This window comes from Trichoderma atroviride, chromosome 6 (genome assembly GCF_020647795.1).
Source record: "Trichoderma atroviride chromosome 6, complete sequence".
In the NCBI taxonomy this organism is placed as follows: Eukaryota; Fungi; Ascomycota; class Sordariomycetes; order Hypocreales; family Hypocreaceae; genus Trichoderma; species Trichoderma atroviride.
In genome coordinates this window covers 386,805-404,643 of record NC_089405.1, presented here as the reverse complement: position 1 = coordinate 404,643, position 17,839 = coordinate 386,805, and the positions used below count along the sequence as shown (strand labels likewise).

At 50.4% G+C, this 17,839-nt stretch overlaps 5 protein-coding genes across 5 annotated transcripts; all 5 read left to right on the top strand.

Moving 5' to 3' along the window:
- Nucleotides 1-334: 334 nt before the first annotated feature.
- Nucleotides 335-1,786, top strand: TrAtP1_010747 (uncharacterized protein). The gene is made up of 3 exons (XM_014092202.2): nt 335-438; nt 500-906; nt 1,003-1,786. Exons 1-3 carry the CDS (start codon nt 406-408, stop codon nt 1,496-1,498), a joined length of 936 nt encoding a protein of 311 aa, XP_013947677.1. The 5' UTR covers nt 335-405; the 3' UTR covers nt 1,499-1,786.
- Nucleotides 1,787-3,732: 1,946 nt separating this feature from the next.
- Nucleotides 3,733-5,367, top strand: TrAtP1_010746 (uncharacterized protein; the record flags this gene model as incomplete). Its single annotated transcript, XM_014092201.2, has 1 exon — nt 3,733-5,367. The coding sequence occupies one exon, from the start codon at nt 3,733-3,735 to the stop codon at nt 5,365-5,367; it is 1,635 nt and encodes a 544-aa protein (XP_013947676.2).
- Nucleotides 5,368-7,851: 2,484 nt separating this feature from the next.
- On the top strand, nt 7,852-12,260 carry TrAtP1_010745 (uncharacterized protein). Its single transcript, XM_014092200.2, has 2 exons — nt 7,852-11,111; nt 11,165-12,260. The coding sequence occupies exons 1-2, from the start codon at nt 9,011-9,013 to the stop codon at nt 11,332-11,334; spliced, it is 2,271 nt and encodes a 756-aa protein (XP_013947675.1). The 5' UTR covers nt 7,852-9,010; the 3' UTR covers nt 11,335-12,260.
- A 125-nt stretch (nt 12,261-12,385) lies between these two features.
- TrAtP1_010744 (uncharacterized protein) lies at nt 12,386-13,093 on the top strand (the record flags this gene model as incomplete). Its single annotated transcript, XM_014092199.2, has 1 exon — nt 12,386-13,093. One exon carries the CDS (start codon nt 12,386-12,388, stop codon nt 13,091-13,093), a length of 708 nt encoding a protein of 235 aa, XP_013947674.1.
- A 1,295-nt stretch (nt 13,094-14,388) lies between these two features.
- On the top strand, nt 14,389-17,478 carry TrAtP1_010743 (uncharacterized protein; the record flags this gene model as incomplete). Its single annotated transcript, XM_066114826.1, has 5 exons — nt 14,389-14,590; nt 14,649-14,655; nt 14,727-14,807; nt 14,857-15,086; nt 15,141-17,478. The coding sequence occupies 5 exons, from the start codon at nt 14,389-14,391 to the stop codon at nt 17,447-17,449; spliced, it is 2,829 nt and encodes a 942-aa protein (XP_065970923.1). The 3' UTR covers nt 17,450-17,478.
- Nucleotides 17,479-17,839: the final 361 nt, after the last annotated feature.

Sequence of the window (17,839 nt, the reverse complement as noted above, 5' to 3'; positions counted from 1 at the left end):
TTTGACAAGATGTTTAACACCAGAAATTGTATGGAGTCACCATGACTGTCTTGACACGGCACTCGTTGCTGTCGATATATATAGTCAGCTATTACCTAGTCTCCAAAACTACAAAGCACGCACTCGCCCGTGCTCCGGCCGAACATTCAGCTTATTCGAGTAGGCTAATTAATTTTTTACATGAATTACAATAGGAGACAAGACTTGAAGGCTGCTGAATGGTTGAGTATCTAAGCCAAGTGTGGAGTACTTCAACCTCTTCCGCCGAGCTCGGCCGAATGAATTAACATATGAGATACAGCAGCATAAAAACATGATGAGGTCAACAAGAAGGAGAAATATCTCGTAACCTCAATCAAGGCACTGATCAAGGAGTTTTACTTGCCATCATACCAATTATCCAACATGAGCGAAATAAAAAAGGTTATAGTAGTTGGGGTACGTCGATTCCCATCACAAAACATCAATCCGCTGCTACACACATTCTAATTGCGAATAGGCTGGGGGCTACCTGAACCCCGTTGTAATCTCGTCTTTGCAGTCGCACGGATTTGCTGTTTCTGTTCTGGTCAGGGACGCTTCGAACGTTGTGCCTCCCGGCGGAACTACGGTTTATCGTACCGATTATTCGGACTCTTCTATTTTGCTTGCGTTCAAGGGTCAAGATGCTGTCGTCAATACAATTACAATGCCGGATTTTGAAGAGCAGAAGAAAATGATTGACATTGCCGTTTTGGCTGGGGTGAAGCGATTCATACCGGCCGAGTTTGGCATCGATACCTCCAAGGAGGAAACGGTCGAGATTATGACTTTTTTGAAGATGAAGCCTCGGATCATACAGTATCTCCAATCTATCCAAGACAAGATAACTTGGACGGGGATTATAACCGGACCTTTTTTCGACTGGTACGCAATCCGCCGTCCTGTACATTTATTTTCGTTGGACGCATTTCCTATCGAGCTCTTCAAGTAGAGTTATGCTGACACCAGATTTTCCAACAGGAGCCTACGGCAAGGATTCTTCTCATTCAATGTCCGAACCCGAACAGCTTATATCCACCAGCCTGGGCACCATACTCACCGTCTCAGTTGGTCGAATTTGGCAAATGTCGCAGAGGCTGTGTCGCATGTCCTCTTCTCCAGCAACTTTCCGATCGTGGATAACCGATACGTGCATGTAAGATCATTCAATGCAAGCCAAGATGAAATTCTGGAGTCGCTTATATCGGCCACGAGAAGACTGGATATCGCAAGAGGCCAGGACCACACGGAGTGGAAGATTATTGATGTTGACCTGGAAGAGAAAGTCTCGGAGGCGCGGAATAAATTGGCCCAAGGCGACACTAGCAGCCTGGGCTATATTCTTAGCAAAGCCATCTATCGTACTGGCGGCAATTACGATGTGGAGGGCGTCGTGATGAACGAAAAGCTAGGGATGAAGCTGGAAGAAAGCCTGGATGCCACTGTCCAACGAGAAGTGGCGAGGCTTTTATCTTGACTAGAGTACTCATCAGGGGCAAATTAGGCTCCTGTTCTTTATTTCACTGGCCTTTGTGGGCTAATTTAAGCCTATACGGCTGTAATTTTTATTAAAATCTGCTGAGGGTTTCGGGCATTCGTTCGATATGTTGGGCTAGGGGCAAATACTTTGATGTGCCTGTAGCCAAGTGTCGGAGTAATAATAAGTGGGAAAAGGCTCCGAACACAAATGATTACCTGCAGTGTAATTGCACTAAAAGATTTGCTAATCGATTTATTGGATAGTAAACATGGAATTCTCTTTCACGGAAAATGCCCAATGCTAAGCGGTCTTTGGTCTTCCAAGGTGGCGTGGACGCCTTTTGGTCACTTATCACATGTACACTTGTATATAGAATTTAAGCGTGTTTCCATGGCAATGTTTGTTATGGCGTATTCGACAGAGGCCCTTTGCTATTGCCCATTGCCATGGCTTCTTCGCCTCTTGTAAAACACTTGGCAAAGTGGAATAATCACATACTGGATAAAACGTCTTTTTATAGAGATGTAGCTCGGATATTTAGTCATGTTTCCATCCAGAGCTGCTTAAATAGTCCCTAGGCTGGGGAAACGGTTATTACCAGAACCGGGAAAAGCTGCTTGAGTAGTTTGCCCAGAATCCTTCATCCCTGTATATTAGGCCACCCACGGGCGACATCCGCGATGGGGAGGGATGTAGAGCATTACATACAAGTATTACAATTGAACCGCCTGTCTTTTTTACTTGCTACTGGCTCAATCCATATTGCTACTGGCAGCATTGCTCTCGGACGTGTATGTGCGTTCATCGCCACGTTCGCTAAAAACATGTACAGTAGACTGGAATCATTCATGTCCCTGGTACGAGTGCCCAAAGGTTGGCCCAAAAAACCCGGCCATTGTTCACCTGACTACGGGGTACATGTAAGAGATCATCGGCCGCGCTGGCGACCAGGTCGTCGGGACGCCCATCGCGATGTCATGTAAGCCTTAAAGCATCGTAGCTCGAACAACTTGAGCGAGAAGCCGGCCGTCGCTAGCAACACCCCCTCCGGCAGGCCAATCATACGCTCGGAGCTGACGCCTCCAGAACCGTCTGCTTGCATTAGCAAGGGTGCCGTAGCCCGCTCAACACCGCCAAGCTAGCTGGTCGGTCCACTTTCGGCTGCCTTTTCCACTGGTTTCGGGGTTTGATACGACTCAAAGGGCTCGTTGTTGGGAGTTGTGGGAAGTGGGAAGGTTCCTGCGCCCTGGCGGTGCTGTAGGCGAACTTGTCGACGTGCTGTGGACGTTGAAATGTTGACAGACCAGCCGGGCAGCCCCGCCGAGCACCAGGCCAATGGGCAGCATCCAGCAGTGTTTCTCCCGTCGAATGATTAGTTCTCGAGGCATGGCGCACTTGGATGGTTTCCCGATGTGCTACTGCAGATGCTAGTGAGGGGTTAGTGTATCATAAATCACCAACTCTGTTGAGTGTTGGCTGTTCCTGATAACTAATAAGTACATGTAATCGGGCTGAGTGCTAAGCACCAGCAGAACTGGGAGATTTTCCATTCATTCGCGCCCACGGCCGTTGATCGTTTCCACCAGCGCTCGAGACACTCCAGAACCAACCTCGAGACATCTGCAGCATGGTTCCAGCGTCCGTCCAGCATCGCCCGGGCGATTCACTCTCGCACCTGAAGCTCCGAAAGATCCGCAAAGGCACGCGAAGCTGCTGGGAATGTAGGTTTTTGAGACGGCCAGCATAGTCCTGCAATCAGCTTCTCCCGGCTGTTGCCATCCAGTTGTTAATCATGGTGGCTTTCTAGGCAAACGTCGCAAGATCAGGTGCACTTTCTCCAGCGGAAACTCGGCCACATGCGTGTGGTGTCTTGCACACGATTCAGCCTGTGTCAGCCAGCAATACCAAGATGACGGCAGCGATCATTCGCGCTCTCCAAACATGGAGGAGCGGATGCTTCGTGTAGAGAGTTTGCTAGAACGAGTTCTTGAGAAGCTGGAGACTGGAACTCGGCATACACAGACCACGGAGCCCTCGGAACACGCGACGACTACCGAGGATAGCACCGGAATCGATGTAATTAACACGGCCTCGATATCAGCGCCCTCTTCGACATCCAACGTGGTCTCTGTCTTTCGCAACGCTTCTGTAGGCTACTTCTTTTTTTTTTTTTTTTGGTCGATCCTAGCATGGAACATTTGCTGAATATTTCTCCCTCTTTCTTCTAGTTCATGTTGGAGATTGGTTGTGAAGGAATATCTCCCACAGACGCCTCAACTTTGACGCCAGATGCCAGTCGAGCGCTGGTGCCCGGCAGCACAGCAGCATGGCCGAAACTCAGCAGAGTATCTCATATGCTGTTGGAGCTTACACCGCCTCGTGCAGTCGTTGAGCTCATCGACAGCGAAAGTTCACCCTGGATCAGTCAACTCCTGCGGCCTCTACCGTCTCTTCGTCAATCTATCAGATTCTCGCTCCTCAGAATGCTGCCGATCGAACCAATGTCCGCCAGCCACCCGACAGTCATTGCAAGGGCTTTAATGGTCATTGTCATATGCCTACAACAGCTCCCAAAGAGTACAGATATGAACAAGTACAGATTACCAACTTCGCGAAACGACTTCATAGAACATCTTACGGCTACTATAATCTCCCTGGTGACGGCTGACGATGAGCTCATTGCCACAAACGAGGGGCTGGAATGCCTACTGCTCATATCCATCTACTTTGTCAACTCCGGTAGGCCGCGGCGGGCGTGGCTCAACAATCGAAGAGCTTTGGCAGTTGCGCAGCTTATGGATCTCCACAAGACGTCTGTGCAGGATGCCCAGGAAGAAGGCAGCATAGCGGGGATCTGGCCTCATCTTGTGCACCACGACCGCCATCTCTCCGAGGTCCTTGGATTCCCCTGCGGAGTTGTAGATTCATACGGGCCGTTTGTGTTGGACAACCTCACATTTATGCAGCAGTTGAGCGAAGGCCAGCAAGACATGCTTTACCAACGGCAGCTCGACCGGATCGCCGCCCACTTGGTCGAGAGAGATCAGCGCTCTCCAGCACTGGCAGTGCCCTTGATGGTGTCCATCGACAGTGCTCTTGGCAGTCTGGCAAAGGCCATGCCGTACTCGTGGTGGCACCCCTTTGACCGGGTCTCAGGCAGCCAAGCAGACGCAATGGGCATGCTCTACAGTCGATACAACGTTCAGCTATGGCACCATCACCTCGACATGTCCAATCACCTGCCGTTTATGCTCGATGTAACCGACGAGCGGCGGAGCGAGTACAGCAGAATCCAGTGCCTGAGGGCCGCACGCGAGCTCATCAAGGTCTATATCCCGCTGCGAACGACTTTTGGCATGTTCTCCTGCTGCATGACAAACTTCCAGGCATTCACAGCCGCAGTGGCCATCATCTTCAACATGTTTCTACAGTCATCATCGGCCGAGTTCGAAGTCCTGTCCGGCCAGAGGGCTGGAGACTGGGCTCTGATTGCAGCCATCATCGACGTCTTGGACGCGGCCATTGAACGATTCGACGACCGCGTGGCGTTGCAGGCGCGCGACGTCCTCAAGCTGCTTCAGGCCATCGAAAACGACCCCAGAAGCCTAAAGGGCGACCGGTTTCACTTTACAATCCCCTATTTCGGGGTCATCTCCATTGCTCGCAAAATGCCTGCCGGTGAGCCAAGCGATGTGACGGCAATGCAGAATGACGGTGCCAGTGGCAACCACATGACCGACCCTTCAGCCGCAGTCTTGAGCCTGGATGATTCGCCGTCGTTTATGACTACAATCGACTTTATGGGGCCCAATACCGCGGTTGACGTTGACGAGCTGATGAAGCAGTGGTTGGTTGACGAGATGTAGTCGGTCCCTGTCGGAACGGCAAATACCGTGGGGCGGCGTTTTCGGGAGAACAAGGATCCAGTTCCTGAATCATGAATGCGTTTTCCCGTCAGCAGACTAGTTTCGACCTTTTTTTTTTTTTTTCCTCCTGTTTTCTCGTTGGCAGTTTCCCGTCTAGGATAAAGGTGAAAGCTCGGCGTTTAAGGGAGTAGACGTAATATATAGGCAAAAGCGGCGACTGCAACACGGCACTAGTATATAATAAACCGATACCCTCCCAGAAGGAATTGAGTCCAAGGATCATTTAAGTTCTTATAGTATGTTTACTGCATGCGCAGTCCCCAGTTCGTGCTAGATCTGGCTATCGCTTCCCCGAGGCGGAAATAAGCTCTGTAAGACGCGTGAGAATCGGAAATCGGGATTAGATGCTAAACCAGAGAGCTTATATTGAGCACATTACTACATGTAGGTAGCATCACGACTTCTTCTGGCATAGACAGGGATTTGTAAGCTGCTCGGATCTAGCCGAGGTAAGCAGCGCACATGTCCACAGTCTTGGGGAATGAAGGAGACTGCAACTGATTGCGACGACGAGCAGAGCTATAATTGCGTATTCAACATCCGGAGTAGCAGGATTATACGCAGAGAAAAAAAACATCCAATGTGTAAACAGCGAATTTGCATCTGGTAGAAATTTGTGGGGTTAATGAGAGCACAACACACGTGTAGACAAAAGCCGATTGCATAACTTGCACATGGTTATTATTTCGAGAGTATTTCCTTCAAGACAACGATGGCTTACGTCTGGAAACAAATAGTCCTACTAGTCAATGGGTTAAGATCTGCAAGTTTAACACAGTATATAACGTCTATACCATAGCAATAGGGCGATACACGTATTACCTTGCTCCCTTTTCGCTCTAGTATACCTCCAAAGTCGTATTTCTATACCTCTAGCTTACTCTATAGTCTTACTCATACTTGATAAGCCTATTCATTCTTACGTTTAATAGAGAAACCCCTCGTAAGCATGCAGATGCGTGCTACTCATAAGACAGCTTGACATTAGCTGAATGACGAATGACCGAGACGGAGGTAGCAGTCTGAAGTCATATACTGAAATTTCCCTTGTTATTCCCCGACCTTTCCCGAGCTTACTTGTATACCGTTATTCCGTGCTCCATAGCCTTCTGTTTTTTTCCATTTCTACAAGTAAGTAGGTACTACTGTCTTCTTTAGGAACATTATGCAGCATGAATTGTTGCATCTATGATTGCTTTGAGCAAAAATGATCAGTCACCACACATTTCCGTCTTGATGGGTGTATTTTCAACGGCAAACGATGAGCGTCACTCGAGAAAGCCATTTCTTCACATCACTATATTCACCCCATCCTTGCGATGGGAAGCTAATCGCATTTGGAATACACTATGCTCGTACAACATAAATGGCTAGTGCAGCACTGACGTATGACTTGATCTTCCTATAGTAGAAAATTATAGGCTAAACGATCATCGCGGCACCTATTTATATACGAAATGCATAGGAGGGTTGAGACGTCACCTATGGTATGTCACTCTATCAGTCAGGAACCCTGATCCTTGAAGATAGTGTCCATCTATCGCTGCTGTCGCACATTCGAAGAGATAAGATGGCTCACGAGACATGCAGTGTGCCGATGGGGTGTGAGCCAAGCTGAAGGAATCCCATGTGGGTGGCGTGTCTGTAACAGTTCCTGGCTATTTGGCTGACATATCGGACGCAGTCCTTCCGCACCAAAATTCGACACCCGTTATACTTGATACTTATAAACCACTCCAAATGGTATTCGCATATCCCCTCACACACCACCTGAACGCACAAAGGCTATTGGTAGATACTATCTGGGTCAACGTCACTATAGGGCTGAAAATCTTCCCCAGATCGACCGGGGCTATCCTGCCTCGCGGGATTTGGAATCCTCCCGGAGAGAGGTGCATGCTCTGCTTTCCACGGGAAGCCTAACGTCAAGACTTCAAGTTAGTAATGCTCTTTGTAACTGCGATGTCAAGTGTAAGAACCAAGAGCCTGATGCAAAGGCGCAGCAAATGAACTAACACACCAAGTAACCATGACTACGATCCTACAGCAAGTAGATATGTATCTCCTGCATCGATAGCGCTGTATAAATAAAGGCATAAACCCTACTTAAGTATATGTTTCATACGCAGTGTAATGAACGGAATCGGTAAGCTTATTTTCGGAACATTCCATGATTCCACAGCTGGAATAAAGAGGGTTCGTTCTTGCTAGCCTTCTGTAGCCCTATCGCTTCCCTCGGCAACTATCCAAACTAAGAAAAGGGGATCCACGATTGAACGCAACGGAAGCGGGCGCAGCCACATAGTGATGGGCACAATCTCGCTAGACACATGATAGATTGGGTCCTCGCATGATGTCAGAGCCGCAATCGTGTCGAGATAGCTTCACCCGCCAACTAACAGTTTAGTATTGCTCGTAAAGTGAAAAAGGAGACAACCAGAGCTGTTGCTGGCTGACATAGGATCCGCCAACACAACAAGTCTTCTATAGTCTCTTCCCCTCAATCTTTTTTTTAGTATGCTAAAGAAGCCAAATGCCCAAGACCATGGATCACCCTGGAAAGACAGGACCCGCATCAGCTACGAGATTTTTCCGCGTTTCGAATCGTCAACAGAGTGCCGCGCCTTCAGTCGTGCGAGGCAACTTATGTCTTATTATGGCTGCTACAGCGACCAAGAATCAGCCCAGCATTCAAGCTGATTTTGTCGTGCCCCCTATTTTCAGAAATACTACAACAAACGTATCACTGATATTAAAATACATCTTGATTATCTCATCACGACCTTGGAGGCTCCCCTAGTGCCCCACGCCACGGTAGTATTAGTCTCAGCCTCAAGCTCGGGCCCGTGTCAGCATTTAACAAGGAGTAGTAATTCGATCTCAGCTCTACAACATGCTCCGTCCTCGACCTTGGCTCAGATATATTCGGTCAAGCCGCCGAGGACCGCCGGCTCGCCCCTGTATCATAATCTTAGCAGTGCTTACTAGCTTCTTGGTGTTCCCTAAGAATAGCTGCTCAAAGTGGACTGCTCGCTGCCGATCGGTGTGAAACGCAGTGGGGGAAGAGTAGCGAGTTTCTGCCTTTGAACCAATGAATCCGAACCATCTTTGATGAACAGGACCACTTGGGTAAAAGGCCACAGTAAGACGGCAGTGCCCCCCGTTCCATCACGGACGTGACCAATTTCCACCATTGCGAGCACAGCTGGTCTCGGGCGAGCCTTGCCTAGTTGTTAGAGATCAGCGGAGAGGTCCTGAAATGATCTGCGTCGATGTGCTTCTTGACGGGCTGGTATAGGCAGGACACAATGGACAGCCCGCAAAAGCGAAAGGCCCCGGGCCGATGGGCATCAAGGCCCGGTCAGAGGAGTAATCGCAGCAGCGAGACAAGCGAGATTCTTTATATAGTTTTCGATGACTTCCGGGGCGCGTCGCTCATGGTTTTGATCACGCGGTAGCTTGTGGGTGTAGCCAGCCACCAGGATACTGCTTCTCTTATTACGAGCCTCGTCTCGTTGTTCATTCCTTTTACACTGCCTTTTTGGTTCCAGCACTCTCGCTTTAGTCTCTCCTTTGATACGCCATGAAGTCTCTCACCGCTGTGGTGGCTTTCCTGGGCGCCGTGACAGCCTCGCCAGCACTTGTCCGCCATCATGGCCGCTCTGCTCTCCAGCCTCGAGCAAACAGCTCCTTCTGGTATGCTGCCATGGACCACACCGGCCAATTCAAGGGCTCCGCTCCCTATGTAGATGCTTCCTACAACGTGTTTGTTGCCGTCAGCCCTGGTGACGCCGGCTCTCTTCAGAATGCCATCGACTCAGCTGGTAGCGGCAACCGACAGAATGAGTGGCTAGCATCGCAGCCTCGTGTTGTGTATATCCCATCGGGAACATACGAGCTCTCAAGCACCCTCAACATGCGTACCGATACCATCCTGTTCGGTGACGCCACCAACCCTCCCGTTATCAAGGCCGCGGCAGGATTCAGCGACAATTACCTCGTCAACGGCCAGGATCCCTCTACGGGCGATGCCGGCGAACTTTCCTTTGCTGTTGGACTGAAGAATGTTGTTTTGGACACCACTGCTGTTGATGGAAGCTCCAGCATCTCTGCTCTCTACTGGGGTGTTGCTCAGGCTTGTCAGCTGCAAAACGTCAAGATCACGCTTGCGCCCTCGGTCAACGGCAAGGGCCACACTGGAGTCCAGCTGGGCCGTGGATCTACTCTTGCACTGGCCGATATCCGCATTGAGAATGGCCAGACGGGTATCTGGCACAACGGCCACCAACAGGCCCTCTACAAGAGCATCTACTTTTACAAGAACACCGTCGGCATGCTCATCAGCGGCGGCAACACCATTAGTCTGTTGAACCCTACCTTTGACAGCGTTGGCACTGGCGTTTCCAACACCGGCGGCAGCCCCTTTATCGGAATCGTCGATGCCACGTCCATCAACTCGGGCGTCACTTTCACAACCAGCGTCTATCCTTCCATTGTCATTGACAACTTGACCAAGGACACCGACTCTGACGTTGCCGTGATCCGCGGCACAACAACTGTCGGCGCCTCGAAGAACGTCGTCAACTACAGCTACGGAAACACTGTTGGGGCGAACCCCGTCTACGGCGGTGTCAACGGCAACACGACTCGCCCCAGCGGCGTTGCCCCTGGTGGCCGTATCCCAGCCGTCGCCGTGCCCAACTACGCAAACAACCATGTTACTGACTTTGTCAACGTCAAGGACCCCAGCCAGAATGGCGGCCAGACCGTCAAGGGCGATGGCAGCACCGACGACTCTGCTGCCCTCAACAAAGTCCTCCAGTTCGCCGCCACCAACAACAAGATTGCCTACTTCCCCTTTGGCGACTACCGTGTTGAGTCTACGCTCCTGGTCCCCGTCGGCTCCCAGCTGGTCGGAGAGGCCTGGGCAACGATTTCCGGCGGCGGTGACTTCTTCAAGGACGCATCCAGCCCCAAGCCCGTTGTCCAAGTCGGCAACGAAGGCGACGTCGGCGTGGCCCAGATCCAGGACTTCCGCTTCACCGTCTCCGACGTGCTGCCCGGCGCCATCATTGTGCAGTTCAACGCCGCCGGCTCCAAGCCCGGCGACGTGGCGCTCTTCAACTCCCTCGTCACCGTCGGCGGAACCCACGGCGCCGATGCGCTGACCAACGCCTGCACCGACGCCAGCAACGAGTGCCAGGCCGCCTTTATCGGCCTGCACTTCACCGAGAGCTCGTCCGCCTACGTGGAGAACACCTGGAACTGGGTTGCCGACCACATCACCGAGGGCTTCAGCGGCGGATCCAACATTGCCGCAAAGGGCGGCGCCCTGGTCGAGTCCACCAAGGGCACCTGGCTCAACGGCCTGGGCAGCGAGCACTGGTGGCTGTACCAGCTCAACCTCAAGTCTGCCAGCAACGTCGCCGTGACTCTGCTGCAGAGCGAGACCAACTACGACCAGGGCGACAACACCAAGCAGGTCCCTCCTGCGCCCTGGACCGCCGATGTCCAGGGCTGGGGCGACCCGGACTTCTCCTGGTGCGACAGCACTGCCCGCTGCCACATGGGCCTCGCCAACTATGTCAACGGCGGCTCTGACATTTACTACTACGGCTCTGCCTCGTGGGCCTTTTTCAGTGGTCCCGGATACCAGGGCTGCGCTGGTTCCTATCAGTGCCAAGGTGCGTTTATAACGAAGACAATTTCCAAGTTGCAATTCACTGACATTAAGCAGACTACATGCACTTCATCTCGGCGACGCCTACGAACCTCCAGATGTACGGCATGTGCTCCAAGGACACCTCCGTTGCTCTCCGCCTGGGTGACGGCACCAAGATCAATGCCCAGCCTGACTTTACCGGAGGCTGGAGCCCTGGTGCAGACATTGGTCGCTACACCTCTTAGATGGTTGGAGAGTGAGAGCATTTGCTTCTGAATAGTAAATGTAATGTGCATATATATTGCGTGGTCTTTGCATATAATTTGTGATTCTTTGTCTATATAGAACGTTTCCCTGATGGAAGAGAAGAGATGTACTTTCAGATTTGTAATTGCGTCAAAATAAAAAGAAATTTGAGGCTTTCAAGGTACAAGTCCTGCTTACTGTATCTCGTCAAGTTTTGGTACAAGTCAGATCGTAGATGCAAACGTATAATGCGCTTTTGCCCGGAACCTAACAAAGTCAAAATCTTTTATTATAACATAATGCCTCTTCCGGTACCATGTTCATATCAGCTGTTGAATTTAGCTAAGCTACTCTGTTTGAAGGTTGGTTGAGATTCTTCCATCCTTGCGGTTGCCAATCCCGAGACACGAATGACGTAGACACGGCTAGCAGATAGATGTATCCAAACTGCAAGTACACTGAAATAATCGCTGTAGATGTGGATGAACCGTGTCTAAAATGGACTATTGACTAAATCCTCCATGTCGTCTCGTGTCATTAAGAGTACATGTACTTGTAGCTCATTCGTGTTGACGCATTAGATGGCAACACTCAAGTATCCCCCACTTTCAATTACAGGCACCTCACGCAAATAAAAGTCAAAAACACCAAGACATAACCGAAGAGCAGACTTATGAAAATTCGAGACAAGAATATCAGCTGGCTAGCCATTACTCGCAACACCGAGCCTCTACGCACGCCACTTCCTCTTGAGCTCGTCTAGCTCTGTGTAGCTAGCGCCCGGCGCAAATGATGCAACATCAAAAGTCTCGAGAACTGAACACATCTCATGACTGCGACTGCTGACAGACACGCCCTAAGTTTGGCACGTGAATTTGTCAGCGGGTGCATCCCGAATAGTGAAGCCAGATAAGTGATGCGTGCGAACCGTTTTAATAAATGAGTTGGAGTTTCTTCCTTTTTTACGCAACTTTCTGCGCTCAACGAGATAGACAGTAAACTAACGAGCGCCGTCTTCGGCTCCTACGGAAAACGTGTTAAACAGCCATCATGGATCAAACAACAGGAATCATTGAGCGAGAGTTCCCCAACGCCGTCATATACAATCTCTCGCAGCCAGATCAAGTCACAGTCACACTCCCCCCAAAATCAACCTGGTCAAGCGGCCTCCATTGGCACGAAACGCACACGGAATACCTCAAAGTGGTCAAAGGCAGCATCAAAGTGCGCCTGGGCGACACGGAGCAAATCCTCACAGCCTCTCCAGACAACCAGCCAGAACTGCGAGTCGAGCGATATGCCTGGCACGAATGGCAGCGCGCAGAGCCAGAGGGCGAGGAGGTCGTCGTCGTGGAGAGGACAGACCCTGCGGATGGCGAAAAGGCAATCTTCTTCTGGAATCTCAATGGAGTCATTTTGAACGCTGGGAGGGTGCTCAGCACAAACGTGCCTGGATTTTCCTTCTTTCCCGCGTCAATAAAGGACTTGTTCATCGACTTTTGGATCAAGCTCAATTTGTTCATCATCTTTCACTCGCTGGACAATATCCCTGTGGTTTTGAGCACGTCGAATTATTGGGGTGCAAAGAGATTGGGTGCAAAGAGTGGCTTGTCGGCAGACTGGTTCGTGTCTCACTTGCTGCTGCTGCTCGCGTCTTGGATCGGGCGCCTTTTCGGACTGCAGGCTGTGAGGACAGAGTATACGCCTCCGCCAAACTATAAGCGTTGGCAGGAAGATCGTTTTGACAAGTTGAAGTAATGGTTTGGGCATCATGTTATAGGGAAAGGGCGGAGCGTTTGCACATATTGATACTTAATTTTAGCCTGAATTTGCTTAATAAAAATCAGATTCCTTTCGAGAGCAATGATTTGGTCTCAGACATGTCATATCGAGTCAAAGTTCTTAGATCATCTTGCCAAACGCCACCACGTTGGTATATGATTTAAGCTTATCGGCCCATGTTGATCTTGTGTGCTGAGTGGTGGCTTTGTTTGGTACCTGCGTCTCTCTGAAACAGAAGCATCTCGGATGCAACATGGTGTAGCTTTTGCTGATCTTTCTTTTTCTCACATCACGATTTCAGACGGGACCTGGCTATGCTTCTCTTTGCAAGTATATAGGCGCCAATGCCCGCTCCAAGTCGCGCTCCCACCAAATCGTCCCATCCTTCACTGCGTTTTGCGATTATTAATTCGCCGGCTTGCTTTCTCCTCTTTTCAAATTCCTGCTTTTCAAGTGCTTCATGACACATAGACGTCGTATGCAGCATGCCGTGTCGTAATCGCCATCGGAAAAGCAGCAATATGGAGCTGCAGCGTTGCACTCGGATGTAGCTCCAACGCTCTCCCCGCACTTTTACTTTTCTTGATCCTCGGTCGAACAGGTTCCGTAAAAGTGCCCAGCATCATACCATCAGGATCATTTTGTCGATTGATTCACCATCATCTGATTAGAAGATCAATTGCCCAAAGATTTCAACCACAGAGGCATCGGCCTTCAGTATTCCCGATCTAATCCCCAGTGAGAGCACATCGTTCTGATCTAGCTTCACAAGGGAACTGGTGCTTTCCGCAATGGGGCCTCTGCTTGGATGTCATCGCCATTGGTGACACCAGAATCGTGGGGAAGCATCTGCCGGCGATTACCGGTTGTGGCGGCATTCGCAGTCCAGGGGTCAGGCCATGGTTTCTCGTCGAATGAAGTCATTCACACATACAGTCCGGCCTCGCTGCTCGGTTTGCAACTTGCAGCGTTGGATCGACGCGACTAGGGCTCCATTCGACATGATGCAGAAAGCGCGTTGTGCAACAATGGCCGAGCATTCTTCCGGACCCCTCATTGATGTCTCACTCCGGGCAGGTATGATTGAGGATTTCTGGGGATATAAAAGCTGCAAGGGGCGGCAGTTGAAGGGGAATGGCTCTGTCTCTACTTTGGCAGCTCAGTAGAACCTGCTTGGCGGTGTCAGAGTATAATCCACAGCCTCTGCGCTTTTTGCGTGTGGCCACCATTGAGAGAATTAGGAATACATTTTGTAGCCTCATATTGTAGTGATGGGGTTTACGAGGCCTCTTTTCGCCGCGCTCGGCATCTTTGCCAGTGCTGCGGTGGCAACTACCGAAAGCTCCAACGCGGCCGCTATTCACGATCTGGGCCTTTTGAAATGGACCGTAACAAATGAATACGGCAACATCACTGTTCCTGGCAAATATCCTTCACAAGCTCACCTAGATCTCCACGCAGCTGGTGTGATTGGTAAGTCCAGACACAGAAGCAAATGCTACTCTTCAACATGCTAACCAATAAAGTGCAGATGAACCGTGAGGAATCCCCTCTTTGACGGCCATCGCCAGATTGGTTGAATAGACAAGACTGATGTAGTGACTGATAGAAACTCTGGCCTAAATGACTTTGACTTGCGATGGATCGCGGCCCAAAACTGGACTTATACCAGCAAGCCCATTGGCGGACTGTAGGTTGCTCATCTCGTGTGTAAACCTGACAACTAACAATGACCCAAGGAGCAGAAAATCGAACACTGCTACGTGGCTAGTATTTGACGGCCTGGACACATTCGCAACCGTCAAATTCTGTGACCACATTGTTGGAACGCCAGATAACCAGTTCCGACAATGGTTCTACGACGTCTCTTCCGTGTTTGCGAGCTGCAAGGGCGATCCCGTTCTGAGCATTAATTTTGGGAGCGTGCCTCGCATCATCAATGCCATTAATGCGAGCAGCGAAGTGCAGCGTGAGTGACGCATCTTGCTTCTTGTTTTATAAACACGGTTTAACGTGTCATCAGATTGGCCGGCTTCGGTGGTTTATCCCTTCGAGTATCCCAATCGCCAATGGGTTCGCAAAGAACAAAACGACTTTGGCTGGGACTGGGGCCCAGCCTTCTCTCCCGTAGGACCTTGGCTGCCTGGACGCATTGTCCAGCTCAGCAAGGGCGGCGAGGTGTATTCTCTCAACACAGACATTGACATCTTTCGAAAGGGCCAGTTCAACAACTTTGCCCCCGATCAGTCCGCACCATGGGTGGTCAACGCAAGTCTCGACTTTGTGGGAACGCTGCCAAAGCATGCCTCCATGTCGGTCGTCATTACAGATGCAAAGGACAGCCGTTCAGTCTTGTACTCTGGCAGCTTGCAGGGCGTCACGCAGTCTGAGATGACCATTACCGGCTCTGTGACGATTGATGCCAGCAAGCCGAAGCTGTGGTGGCCTCGAGACATGGGCAACCAGCAGCTGTACAACATCACAGTCTCTGTCAGCAGCGCAGGGTCCAAGACGCCTCTTCTCGTCTCTCAACGGCGAGTTGGCTTCCGAACCATTTTATTCAGCTCGGGGAACGTCACAGAAGCGCAAGTTGCCAGCGGCATCACGCCAGGAAACAACTGGCACTTTGAGATCAACGGCCACGAGTTTTATGCCAAGGGAGCCAACTTGATTCCTCCAGACGCCTTTTGGCCAAGGGTTACCTCGGCTAGAATGGACCGCTTATTCGACTCTGTCGAGTCACAAAACTTCAACATGCTCCGTGTTTGGTCCTCTGGCGCATACTTGCCAGACTGGATCTACGACATCGCCGATGAGCGCGGGTTGCTGCTCTGGAGCGAGTTTCAATTCAGCGATACTCTGTACCCTGACAGTCCGGAATTCAAAGAGAATGTTATTGGCGAAGTTACGTACAACGTTCGCCGCTTGAACCATCACGCTTCTTTGGCATGCTGGATGGGCGGCAATGAATTTGAGAACCTCATGTTGCCAATAGCCCAGGGCGCTGATCCAGCAACTTACCCAAATGTTTTGGGACAGTATGAGGATCTTTTCATCGTGACGATATTCAATATTTTGGCTGCCAACAGCCACTCCATTTCATATAGCCCCTGCAGTGCAAACAATGGCTGGCTGGATATTGACCTAAGCCTGCCTGTTCCCATCGTTGAGAGATACTACAACACGACTTCTGGATACATCTATGGCGATACCGACTTTTACAACTATGACACGTCGGTGTCTTTTGATACTTCCGCTTACCCAGTCGGTCGTTTCGCCAATGAGTTTGGCTTCATCAGCATGCCTAGTATCCAGACCTGGCAGCAGGCTGTCGAGCCCCAGGATCTCCATTTCAACTCAACCACGGTCATTCTACGAAACCATCACTACCCCGCCGGTGGACTGACCCGAAACGTTCGCAACAGCACCTTGGGTCAAGTCGAGATGACTCTTGCTGTAGAGCGGTACTACCCAACGCCGGATAAAACGGATTCTGTCGCAAACTTCAGCGCCTGGTGCCACGCTACCCAGCTGTTCCAAGCCGACATGTACAAATCCGAGATTCAGTTTTACAGACGGGGTAGCGGCATGCCGGAGAGGCAGCTTGGCTCGTTGTATTGGCAGCTCAACGATATCTGGCAGGCCCCAACCTGGGCGGGCTTGGAGTATGACGGGCGATGGAAGGTGTTGCCGTATGTTGCTCGCCGGACTTACGATCATGTTATTGCGTCGGCTTTCTGGAACTACACTGCTAACCAGCTCGAAATCTGGGTTACATCGGATCTCTGGGAGTCTGCATCTGGTCAAGTATCTTTGTCCTGGGTTGATCTAAAGGGCAAAGCTATTGCAAACAACGCAGGCATGCCAAAATCGATCAAGTTTGAAGTCGGAGCCATCAACACTACGCAAATCATCTCGACCAACGTGGCGTCAGATCTCAAGATTCCAGACACCAGCAATGCTGTCCTGATCATTGAACTGACTGCCAATGGCAAACTCCCCAACTCAGCCGGCCATAAGACGACGACGTTTACTCATCACAACCACTTCCTCCCCGTCTGGCCAAACCAAGCCAAGGTATCAGATCCCAAGCTGAAGCTGTCGTATAACAAATCCAAGAAGACTTTCACTGTGGAATCCACGGCCGGTGTGTCCTTGTACACATGGCTGACGCATCCGGCTGGAGTCTTGGGATTCTTTGACGACAATGCGTTTGTTTTGGCACCTGGACAGAAGAAGGAGGTTGGGTTTACGCTCCAGGAAGATACTACTGGAGGGAAGTGGACTGAAAAGGTGACGGTGGAGAGTTTGTGGGATTTGACGACAAAATAGATGTAGTACAATTAGGAATAATAATAAACAGTGCTATACTCGCTCTCAATGTGCAATTTTAACGTTAGACATTGACTAAAGCTATAATCACACGTTATTTTATCAATTTGACATGTATCTCAACTAAACGACGTCGAATGAACGGGTACAGGTTCCAGAATCATAAGCCACCTTGACGGCTAATTGCAATATCATGAGTCACGGTAATCCAACACGCAAATCAGCACCTTTGCTAGCTGCGACTAGCATTAAGCGACGGATACGAATTACGACGAATTACGATTTAGTGGAGATGGCGATACAAGTTACGAATCAACGCGTGGCCTAGCACTTATACATATAAGCACAACCATGAGAAAGAGGACGCTCATGATCAAATGTTGGAAGCTT